At 50.5% G+C, this 11,871-nt stretch overlaps 1 protein-coding gene across 1 annotated transcript; it reads left to right on the forward strand.

Moving 5' to 3' along the window:
* Positions 1-743: 743 nt before the first annotated feature.
* On the forward strand, positions 744-3,112 carry SIX6 (SIX homeobox 6). Its single transcript, XM_009903934.2, has 2 exons — positions 744-1,543; positions 2,656-3,112. Exons 1-2 carry the CDS (start codon positions 972-974, stop codon positions 2,822-2,824), a joined length of 741 nt encoding a protein of 246 aa, XP_009902236.2. The 5' UTR covers positions 744-971; the 3' UTR covers positions 2,825-3,112.
* Positions 3,113-11,871: the final 8,759 nt, after the last annotated feature.

The following is an 11,871-nucleotide window of genomic DNA, read 5'->3' on the forward strand; positions in this document are numbered from 1 at the left end:
ATGGGAAGTCGGCTCTAGAGGGAAGGGGGGGAGGTTTTTCCCTATATCTCAGGTTTTCTTGCGGTACTCTCGCCGCATCCATTGTCACTGTCAGTCCCAGCACCACTGTCACTGTTCTGCCGCCGTTTTTTCATCTGATTTCTCAGCCCTGCCTTATCGCCCTCCCCAACCCCGGGCGCTCTGAGCTCTAGGTGTGCAGCACCGGTTTGGACCCCACCGCTTTACCAAGGAGAGTGCAGGGGGCTCCCGGCCATCCCATAGCGGAGCCGCTCCCTCCAACTTTCCGGCAGCAAACCGCAGCGGGTGCCGGGTGTCCCCTTGCCCGCGTCGCAGTTCTGACCCTGCCCGGAGCGAAGGGGCAGGGCGGCGGGGTCGCGGTCCCGCGGGGAGAGGGCCGGGGCGCCCCGGGGAGCGGGACGGGGAGCCGAGGCGGGGAGCCGAGGCGGGGAGGTGCCGCCGGCCGGCGGTGCGGGACCGCCGCCGTGATTGGCAGCGGCTGTCAGTGAGTGGCAGCTCCACCATGGAAACTCGAGAGCCAATCTGCCGAGCCCGGCAGCAAATCAGCCGCTCCCGCAGCAGCGCGGCGGCGGCGCTGAGCTGGGCTTGTGTCTTTTTTTTTTTTCCCTGTTTTTCTGTCTTCTTTTTTTTTCTTCTTCCCTTTTTTTCCTTTTTTTCTTTTTTCTCCTCCCTTCCTCCCTCCCCCCACGCCCGCCCTCCCCCGCTGCTCCATCCTCCTCCGCCTCGCCCCTGCCCACCGCCCCCAGTCGCCGGAGCCGCCGAGCGCTCCCCATCGCCTCTCCGCCCTCCACCGTCCCTCCCGCGGCAGCTTCGCCAACCCCAGAGAAGGCAGAAGCGGAGCGAGCGGCGGCCGCCGGGGCCGCTGCCCGCTTCCCCGCCGCGGGGGTGTGCGGGGCGGCGGCGGGCATCGCTGAGGGTGCGCTGAGCGCGGAGCGGAGCTTGGCGCCGCCTCCATGTTCCAGCTGCCCATCCTCAATTTCAGCCCGCAGCAGGTGGCCGGGGTATGCGAGACCCTGGAGGAGAGCGGGGACATCGAGCGCCTGGGGCGCTTCCTCTGGTCCCTGCCCGTGGCCCCGGCGGCCTGCGAGGCCCTCAACAAGAACGAGTCGGTGCTGAGAGCCAGGGCCATCGTGGCTTTTCACACAGGGAACTACCGGGAGCTGTACCACATCCTGGAGAACCACAAGTTCACCAAGGAGTCCCACGCCAAACTGCAAGCCCTCTGGCTGGAAGCGCATTACCAGGAGGCGGAGAAGCTGCGGGGCCGACCCCTGGGGCCGGTGGACAAGTACCGGGTGAGGAAGAAGTTTCCGCTGCCCCGCACCATCTGGGACGGCGAGCAGAAGACACATTGCTTCAAGGAGCGGACAAGGCATTTGCTGCGGGAGTGGTACCTGCAGGACCCTTACCCAAACCCCAGCAAAAAGCGGGAACTGGCTCAGGCCACGGGACTTACCCCCACGCAGGTGGGCAACTGGTTCAAAAACCGCAGGCAAAGGGACAGGGCAGCAGCCGCCAAGAACAGGTAAGGTGCTGCCCGTCCCGTCGGGGCACAGGGCCCTCTTCCCGCCCCAATTTAGGGAGGCTTTTCCCTCCGCTGCCGAGCCCCACGGGCCACACAGACCGGTCTGAGGATGCCGGGCAGAGGCAGCGCGGCCTCGACGCTGAGGCTAGCCCCACCTCGGGGGACGGGGAAACGAGCCTGGGAAATTTCTCCCAGGAAAGTGCAGCGAGATGAAGTAGGAGCAGAGGGAAAATCTTCTGATTTTAAAATTTATTTACTTATTTTCAATACGGAGGTGGTCCTCGCCTGGGCTCCGCTTTGGATGCTCTTGGAGGAGCGGGACGGTGGAGAGAGATCAGCCGGGCAGCACGGCTGACGAAGCTGCCGTGACTCCGGCAGGACCAGGTGGCGGCGAGGCCATGTTCTGTGGCTAAGGGGAGACAGCCTCCCCCTTCAAAATTCTGACCGGACATATATAGCTATTTCATGTATGTCCAGCTGAAGCAAAGACTACAGTACCCGTTTGGGGCCCAGGTCGTTTGCAGAGAGCTGCCTTGTCCTGAGCATCCGCCGGGAACCCTTCTTGGAATAATTCTCTAATTTCTCTTCTCCTTTTTTTTTTTTTTTTTTTTTTTAATTTCAAACCCACAAAATCTCAGCTATAAAGGCGCGGGGTTGTCCCAACTCTAGTAGACGCCCCATGAAGCGGGGAAGGGCGCACAGCCTCCCGTTATTTCCTCTCCAGAATCCTTTGAGGGGGGAGGTATCCACTCGTCACTCCGTAGCTGCGGAATGGGGCTATCACCCTCATCCCGTTTTCATCGGCTACGAGGGAAGATGTAAGGCCTGCTGGAGGGTAGCCTATGCCGGGGGATGCTGCAGCGATTTACCGGCCCTTCGGATGAGTCCCAGTTTGGGGACAGGCTGCTGAGTGGGGGGACAGACGCTCTCTCTCTACAGGCCCAGGAGTGGCGCTAGCCCTGGGGTGAGCACCCAGTTTCTCAGACAGCGCCAATAAACTGGGCTAACTGGTGTGAGCTGGAGGTGGGGGTGCCGGTGGGAGTCCCTCAGTGGGGGGAAAGAGGGGTGTTCTCGGCAGGTCCGGTGATGCTGTGTGTGCCGGTTCCTTGCAGGCTACAGCAGCAGGTCCTAACGCAGGGCTCGGTGCGCTCGCTGCAAGCAGAGGAGGAGAGCGGCGGGGAGGCGGGAGGGGCCGCCTCCAGCCCCACAGCCAGCCTCTCCAGCAAAGCGGCCACCTCCGCCATCTCCATCACATCCAGCGACAGTGAATGTGACATCTGACACCACCGCCATGACAAACTGGGGGGAGTGGGAGGTCCAGCTAACCGGTGCCTGCCTGCCTGCCCACACGGCCGGAATAGTGGGGCTTGTAATCGTCCAACCGCGGTCCCCAAACCCGAGGTATGGGGAGCTCCCCAGCCACACGCCTCTCGCCCGCGCCTCCCTCCCAGGCCTGCAGCAGACTGCATTAAAAAATGTGATAAAAATCGTTGTCGCCTTTATTTCGAAGGATTTGCAGAATTGATGCCTAAAACAAAAACAAACAAACAAACAAAAATCCCACTCAAAAAAAAAAAAAAAGCCCACAAAACTTAAAAAAATAGACACCTCCCCAATGCCAAGTTGCAAACTGTCTGAGAGAGACTGCCATTACCCCTCGGGGGTGTTTAATGTTGAAAAGACGCTGTTCTTTTGGTTGGGTTTTGCTTTACTTTAAAGTTTTGGGTTTGTTTGTTTTTTTGTTTGTTTGGGGTTTTATATATATATATATATATATAATGTTTATTTACTTATTTAAGGGATTGCTATGGTAGATTTTTTTTTCTATTGTTATTATTAATTATTATTATTATTGGCTTGTTCTCTATGTGCACAGGTGACTTGTAGAGCATGTGCAGGACGAAACTGTATGAAACAGCCTAAAACCATAATAAAATATTTGGTGAACGACCCTCGCATCTGCGTTGAAATGACGGTGTCGGTCTCAAGACCACCAGTTTACGCAGAGCAGATTTCCAAGGCCACCGGTATTTCAGCGTCAGCTTGGCAGGAACCGAAATAGCCGGGTCCCCGGGACCGGGGTGTGATGTTTTGGTTAGGCAGAGAGCCGGAATGAGGCGAGGGGAGCAGGGTCGAGGTTGGCGGAGGATGCGGGTGTCCGGGGAAGGGAAGAAGAAAGCATCGCCGCAGCTTCTCCTCTCTCAAGGGCTTTTGGGATTATCAGCGGTGAATTTTCGGACACAGAGGAGGGAAAAGCGAAAAAAATGGGGCAAAAAAAAAAAAAAAAAAAAAAAAGGAAGAAGAAAACCGGAGAAAACTTTCCTTCCTTCCTCCTTGGGCAAATGCAAATGCAAATGCAAAAAAATAAAATAAAATAAAATAAAAAATCAAGAGCCCTTCATAACCGGGAAGGGCCGGATCGGGGGCGAAATAACCTCAAATCTCGGCCCCTGCGATGTGCCAGGGTTTGTCCTCATTATCCTCCTCCCTCGCTTTGTTTTGGGGCGGTTTTGCTGTAGGATACCAAAAGCCAGGTCTAAGGAGCGTGCTAATCTTTTTTCCCTAGCAGAAGGATTTTATATTATACAATTTGACATTGATCTTTAAATCGCCTGAGCTGTGCTTTTTTTGTCTGCTCGGTCTCATCGCGTTTACTGCCCTGTCCTCAGAGGGATGCCTCCTTGGTAAGCTGATTGCTCGGTTCGTTTTATTTAGCAGGCGAAGCCGGGCAGAGCTCACCCGCAGCAGCTCCAGGGAACGCCCCGGCCCCGCTCGGCTCCAGCTCCCCTGCAAAGGCACGGACGGAGAGGGCACAAGGCCATCTCAAATCCGTGACATTAATTCAGTCGTGCTGCCTTTTATCGGGATGTATAGTCCCTTCTCGGCAGTGGCTTCTCCCCCTCTGCCTAAGTTTACATTTAAAGCCTGAAAGGCTTTGGCACCATCGATTTCTAGAGCTGCGTTGCCCAGTGCTTGTGCCTCGGTTTTCCTTACAGACCATCACAGTGACGGGTCAGGGAACAGGTATTTATTAACTGATTTTTTAAAGTTCATTTACAAGCAACTTTCCCTGGCGAGGGTGTCGTGAGTGAGGTAAATAGGTTGTATTTTGTGAGAGCAGGAGCAGCGGATATTGGGTGTGGGGGCAGCGCGGGGGTTTCCAGCCCCTTTTGAGGGGTACTCACCTGCGGGATGGTTCCCAGTTCCTTTTGAGGGATACCCACTGCGGAAGAGTTTCCAGCTCTCTTTGAGGGGCATCCACTTGAGGGAGCAGCCACTTTGTACCCAAACCCTACGCTAGTTTTGTTGCCTCTTAAAACCCCAGGTTTGTCCCCCACTGAGCCATGCAAGAGGACCCCGGCTTTGCTGCTCAATCCTCAAACGATGTGGGGAGTTTTGCTTCGGTTTTGAGGTTGGTGGGTTTGCAGGCGAGCAGTGCTTCCCACCTACGGGTTTGGTTGTTTGGTTTTTTTTGAGGAGTAAAAGCGGGTTTCGCCCTCAGAACGGAATCGTCTGAAACACACCGTATTCTTTCCTCCCTTCCTCGAGAACCATTGAAGCGGATTGCAATTTCCTCGGGCGGAGTGGACAATGTTTTTTTTGTGGGGAATTAAAGCTTTGGGGGAGATACACGCGCTCAGACTCTGATAGCGTGGATTTTATTTTATTTTTCCCTAACTAAAAAAGCAGGAATTTGGACAATAAGCAGCTGCGTGAATATTGTGTATTTCGACAAAGGGTTTAAGTGGCATAAAGGATGCTGTATCTGTCGAGTGGGCTGTGAAGGGACCCTCCGCGGATGCTCAGTGCTCCAGCCGCGGCGAAAGGACAAACCAGCCCCTTCCGAAACAGACGGGGAGCGGAGCACGGAGCCCTGAGAGGAGAAGCTCCGGTGCAAAGGCCCTTTTTGGTGCGGGAGGATCAGGGGAGTTGAGCATCTCCCAGCCCTGCTATTCACTGCCGGAGCTCTGCGGAGCTGCGCCGGCCGCCTTTGGCTGTACCGATAAAACCCACGAAGAAAACTGCTTCCCATCACCACACACCCCCCGCCCCACCAGCCCTCTTTTTTTCTTTCTTTCTTTTTTTTTTTTTTAATCCCCCCCCACACACACACACTTCTGCCCTTTCCATCCCCGCACCGAAAGGCAATGTCCTTCCTCTGGCATTTTCAGCATTCCTTTTCCCTAAAGATCAACCCAAGGCGTCGCCCTCCTGAGCCTTCATCTGGTTTAAAAATAGTAGCAGCAGTGGTGACAATAATAATTAATAATAATAATAACAGCAGCAACAGCAACAATATTAATAATAGGGGAAGAGGAGGGGGAGCTTGTATTTACATTAAAAAAAAAAAACGCTCAGAAAAAGGTCTCTAAAAAGTCTGCCCTGACCCCTCTCCCTCTGGCTTAATAAAGAAGGAAAAATATTGTACGAAAAGTGAAGTGAATGGGAAGGGAGGAGAAGAGAAACAGCTTTTCCTCTCTTCAGCTGGTGGCGGGCGGGGGTGGGGAGGGAGAAGGGAAGAAATGTTTGAATATTTCCGTTTCTTTTGAGAAGCGGGGCAGCCCCGGGCAGAGCTGAATGGGAAAGTCTTGTAAGCGGGCTGGGAAGCTGTCAAACTGCTCAGAGTAATCACTGCTAATGAAGGGGTCTCCAGCCCTCCCTGGGACAAAGGATGCTTACGAGTGTTCGCCGGGGCTGAATAGCTAATAAGTTTGCAAGGGGGAAAAATGAGTGAGCTGTCCGCAAATTGATTTTACAAGAGGGGGAGAGGGGGGTAGGGGGTGGGGAGAGAGGAAAAAAAAAAAAACCAAAAAGAAAAGAAAAAAAAAGGAAAGCAAAAGCCTTGCAGGTTGGGGAGAGCCTGGCCCTAGTGCAGCTGGGGACAGAAGGCCCACTTATCCGTGGCATATTGTCCCAGCCCCAGTGCCGCAGAAGAGGGCTGCTGCTGTTTGCGGTGCAAATCGGAGGTGGAGAGAGGGGTGGGAGATACAGGAACCTTGGAAAAGCCACACCAGCCTCTCCAGGCCAAGAGCACTGCCCCAGCTGCTGCCTGGCACACGCAGGTGCTCCCCGCACGCCCATATTCACGCTCCAGTTTGCACGAGCCCTGCAGAACGTTCATCCCAGTCCTGTCCCGCAGCTCCATCCCACAGAAGGGAGCGACTGTTCCCTAATTGTTCTGCCATTGCCTTTTGCCTCTCATCTAACTGCAGCATTCTCTTTGCAGAACAGAAAAAGAGGGGGGATGTCTAAAAAGCTATTCAGTGTTACACCAGCACCCTGCTTAGCTGAGAGGGGTCCTTTGCAAAGGGTCTGCCTTGACTTGCTGGCCTGGGAGCTGGATGATATCAGAGGTTAGAAAGGAGGCTGGGTTCTTTGAAAAGTGCCCTTGTGTGACAAGAAGATTGTGCATCTCATAGATGGGGGAAGCATTACAGTGAGCTGCATTTTGGACCTTTCACACATCCAATTAAAGGCTTGGGAGGATCAGACTCTATCACAGATCCAGTTACCCCTGGCCAATGCAGGAGTAATACCCTGAGAGATAGCGTAATACTGTCCAGCAAGGGCTGGACCTGCCTCTCAGCAATGCTGGGTGCTGGTTTTTCTGTCTTTGTGCTATTTCTTTGTTTTCCAGGAGAAGATCCAAGTGTATTTGCTGGAGGGGAGGATGGAGGTGTGGGAGCCAAAGGGAAAAGACACTATAGGATGCAGAAGCTGCCAAATGTTGACCTGTCCTTTCCCCAGCCCCCTTCCTAAGGCCACATTGCAGCCCCAGCACCCACAACAGACCTCAAACCCTGGGCTGACCTTGGTGTGCCTGCCCCAATGGGGCCCAGAGGGTGAGACCTCAAGGAATCAAGGGAAGGAACATTTTATCTTTAGATCCCTCAAGGGATGCATCACTTTACACTCTGTCGGTATTTATTCTCAGCACTAGGGTGATGAATAAAGCCCTTGGATTTCTATTTCCTTCTGTTTGGGGACAGGATGTGCAGCAAAAGTCCAGGTAATGGCTCCCCTCCCTTCATCACTTGCTACATTCACTCCAAGCCCTCCCACCCCCCGCCACCCCAAATGCAGAAATTCCCTGGAGAGCCCATTTTAACCCTGCTACCTTCTGATTTGTGACACTGACCCCTCTGACACATCTTACCCTTCAAGAAATATGATTTGGAGGGAAGTTTCCAGCTTCAAATCTTCTAAAAGCAGAGTGGATTCACGTATTTGTCCTCTCTGCCTCTTCTCAGAGGTGGGGGAGAGAGACCATGGACCCTGAACCCTACATACTTCATTAGCTGTCTCCTTACACTTTAGCAGAGCTGGTGCTACTCCATCCTACTGGAGTCAACTCCAGGGCATTAGCCCTTACCACCATTTCCACTGTTGCTAACCCAGAAAGGCTGTTGTGGGTGAGATGAGATCTGCATGTTCCCCACTTATAGCTAGGGGAAGTGTGTCCTCTCCAGCAATGCCCAAGGAGGGGCTTGATGGGACCTTGAGGACTCCATCCCCAGTGTGCCTGTCCCAAGCTGAATAAAGGTGAAGATGGTATCAAACAAGACAGGTAGCTTGCTGTCCCTCCAACCTGAATTTGCAGCTCACCCTCAGACAACCAGCACAGCCTTGTCAGGAGGGTATCTACATGAAGACCAGACTCACAGGGTGGTGTCTCTCCCCTAGTATGTCTTCATCCAACACAGGCTTCTGACTGGAAAACATCATGCAGGGTTATAGCTCTTTGTTGTTACAGCAAAGACCTGCCATGGAGCAGGCAGCCACTATGGCAGGTCTGTGCTATTAAATGACATATCCTAGCACTGCTGCCTGCTGGTTGGGAGCCCTGCTCCATGCTTTTGAGCCCTTTCACCCTCCAAATAGGGTGTCTGTGTCCACACTGCTGATGGAAAAGCATAGTGTGCTAGCTATTGAGCCATTCCCTTGGGACCATGTGGTACAGGTCTGTTTGGTCTGAAGCAACCCTGGGACTCTTCTAACATTTTAATAGGATAAGTGCTGAACCTCAGTGCCCTCGTACGTTTTAATGCACAGATACAGCCAGACTAAATCACTTGAGACATCCCAAACAGCCTAAAGGATTTAGACACATCTCTTTATTTCCATTTAAAGCTGTTCCTCCTGATACTTTTATTATTTTTTCCCCTGTGGTTATTTGTTAGTAATCTGATGTAAAGCAAAGATGTGAAAAGAGAGGTTATCATAACCAAGTGGCAGGAACAGAAAGGAAAAGTCCATTTGTCCTGAGCTTGCACCTCTTATTTTCATTGTTTCACAAGTTTTGGAGGGAAGCCTCCAGGAGACAGCCACTGCTGAGGTCTGCATCTGCATCTACAATCAGAGGTATTGATCAGCAGAACAAGCTTCTTGACCTTTATTCGATAACTCCATAGTAACCTGCAGTGACATACTATCTGCTAGGAAAAGTGGGGAGGCTTTTCTGCCTTTACTTTCTCTTTTTCAAGACCAGCTGATTTCAGTGGAGAGTTCTACAGCAGAAGAGCAGAACGTGACTTTTGTTTGTGGTTTTGTTTGTTTGTTTGTTTGAGCTGGATAACTTTTGCTGTGCTGAATCTTCTTTCAATAACTTTTAGTGGCTTCATACAGAACAGAGACAGCCCATTTCTCTCAGTTTCACCTATTGAAATATATGTGTGGTTTATTCAGAAGCAATCCTGCAAATGCTTTCATATGACATAGTTGTAATACCAGGCTAGTGAGAACGGCAGCTTTTCTTCTGGAACATCATATTGTAGGAAAATTCCCCCATACAGTGAAGCCAGCCACACATAGAAGAGGGTGAGCATTTTTCAGGCACTTCAAAGAAATACAAGGACGTGCAACTGTGTCTACAAGCTGGTAAAAAGAAGCCTTCTCATAAATATCTCTATCAGGACATTTATACTGGAAACTACTCTTAAGTCAATACGAAAGCCCTGTGGGTTGTTCTTCAAAATGTCCTTGGCTTGCAACCACTTTCTTGTGTGCTTGCTCCCATGCAGACCAGCAGTTGGCCCCTGGAGCTGCCATGGGGACAGGTGTCCCCAAAATTGACATGAAAGAGGTTGATCTCTGCAGGCTGGCAGTACTGGGAAAGAGAAGTTCTCAGGTAGGTGACTCAGAGCACCTAATCCCACTCTAGTTATGCTACCACAGTAATCTAGCACCATTAATCTGTCTCTGTTGCCTGGAGAGACAGTCCCACTCTCCTCCCCCTCCATCCTTAGCAGCAAGAAGATCTAGGTAGTTTTAACCAAGATCAGCTCTCTAATCAAGTTCACCATCTGCAAAAGCTTGTCTCTGCCTATTGACCGCAGGTGGATGAGTCTCCTGAGGCCACAGCTGAGTTTCTGTGAGTATTGCTCCCACGCAGTTGGTGATCCTTTCTATCCCTTGACATCCTCAAGTGCTGAAGGAGTGATGATAACCAGTTCGGCTGTTAAGTTTCAACTGCTGGAGTATTTCGCAGCAGACTTGTTTCATGGGTCACTCATGGCTTAGAAGTGCTTCAGGGCTTTTGTGATGGGATGTCTCCTATAAGCAATGGTTCTTGAAGCAATACTAGAGTCACAGAGATACTTAGAAACACATAGTTCGTGATCACTTGGTGGATCTTCCCAGTTTCCACCTTTTTAAAGCTATTTCCCCACTAATATTTCATTTTATTGCTATACAGTTTAATAAACATTCATATTACAGTATTTCAGCTGGTCTCCGCCACTTACTTTTGACTGTACTTCTTTTGGGAACTCACTGTCTCCAGATGCCGAGTGTCAGCAGACTCATTTCTCTGTTCCAAAAGCTCTTTGCTAAAGAGCTGAGTTACAGGAACTCTGCTAAAAATCGTCCTTAGGGTGGCATCCTTCATGTGTGTGGAACTGATGGATATGGCTCTTCACCCTGGGCCCCTGCAGCCTCGCCTTTCACCCATCCTTCATCACTAGCTGACTTTCAAATGTCTCATCTCAAAACCACGTATTTGTAAGACTGGGGCTTTAAACAGATGAAATATAAAGAAATAAGGTTTATAATGCAGCCTCAAAGTAAAGTGAATGAGCTGCTCTCTCTGTGGCTTGTTTTTTTTAGAGACAAGTATTTGTTCTATTACTTATTGATGTTGCTAATTGCCATCTGAGGATTTGGATGGGAAGGGGAGCAAGCTGCATTGCTGGGTGTGGAGCCCATCTGAGACCAACAAGCTCTGAGAAGTAAAGAATTTGCTGCAGCAGTCCTGGAATATGTGCTGCATTTTGCAAAGGCCCCTAGTGCTCTGCATCTCCTTGCAAAGCCAGAGCTGCTGGTGCTCAGCTCTTCTATTTAAGAAGCCACAAAAAAATAGTTGCTTCATCTTAAAGTACGGAATTTGGAAGTGCTGACCCAAGAACTCAGTTTTGGGGCATGCTCAAAGAGTGGAAGAATCCATTAAAAAAAAAAAATTAAAAAAAAATTCTTTGATTTCAGAAAACTCAAATTGAAATGCTTTGTCACAGGGTGGGATTGGAACACCCCAGCCAGGAAATGTTTTCTTTCCAAAATCGAAGACAAAAGTCTTCTCCCCCTCCACGCTCACATACACAGCTGTGAAGGGAGGAGAGGGAGGACAATATGAGGGAGGCATCTCTTAGTGTTCTATATAAACTAAATGTCCATTAGGGAACTAAATGTACTCAAAGGGAAAAACAAACAAACAAACCAAACCACCAACACTGCACCCACATTAGACATTGAATAAGTAATTTCTTTACATGTAGAGAATACATCTTTTTATATAGCTGACCTCTCTGGTATTGGAGCATGAACATTAATCTCCTACAGTTCACCTTGGTTTGCAAACTGTAAGAATCAATTCACCTAAGATGAATGTTCATATCTAGTTAGATTTCTGCATTATCTCAGCTGGAGAGGTCACTAAAAGTAGTTGTACAGCACTTTAAATTTTCAACAGGGAGACTTTATCATCATTTAGATCCATCATTGTTACTTTACCTACCATGGTTCTTCCAGCTGAAATAATGCACAGAGCTGGTAGCAGCTAAGTGTTTTCAGAGTTCATGCACTGATGAGCAGGACAGCTTGGACAATATCTGAATTGCTAGCAACAGCAAACTGAGCAAGCTGCATGGACAGTGTAACAGTGGTTCAGTAAATCCCCATTGCTTCAACTGTTTAATCAAAAATGCCTTTCTTATATTTTTTTCTGCTCTCCTGTGCTGTGGAAGCAGGACTGTGCTGTCACCGTGTGCTACCCTATTCTGCATTCATCACCTTCATAAGCAGCACTCCCAGCCTCTCCTTTGGTCCTTCTGAAG

The sequence above is a fragment of the Dryobates pubescens genome, chromosome 5, assembly GCF_014839835.1.
Source record: "Dryobates pubescens isolate bDryPub1 chromosome 5, bDryPub1.pri, whole genome shotgun sequence".
NCBI classification, from domain to species: Eukaryota; Metazoa; Chordata; class Aves; order Piciformes; family Picidae; genus Dryobates; species Dryobates pubescens.

Coding starts and splice junctions, on each gene's coding strand:
- SIX6 (XM_009903934.2), top strand. CDS start 972: ATGTTCCAGCTGCCCATCCTCAATTTCAGCCCGCAGCAGGTGGCCGGG. Junction 1,544..2,655: donor GCAGCAGCCGCCAAGAACAG/GTAAGGTGCTGC, acceptor GGTTCCTTGCAG/GCTACAGCAGCAGGTCCTAA.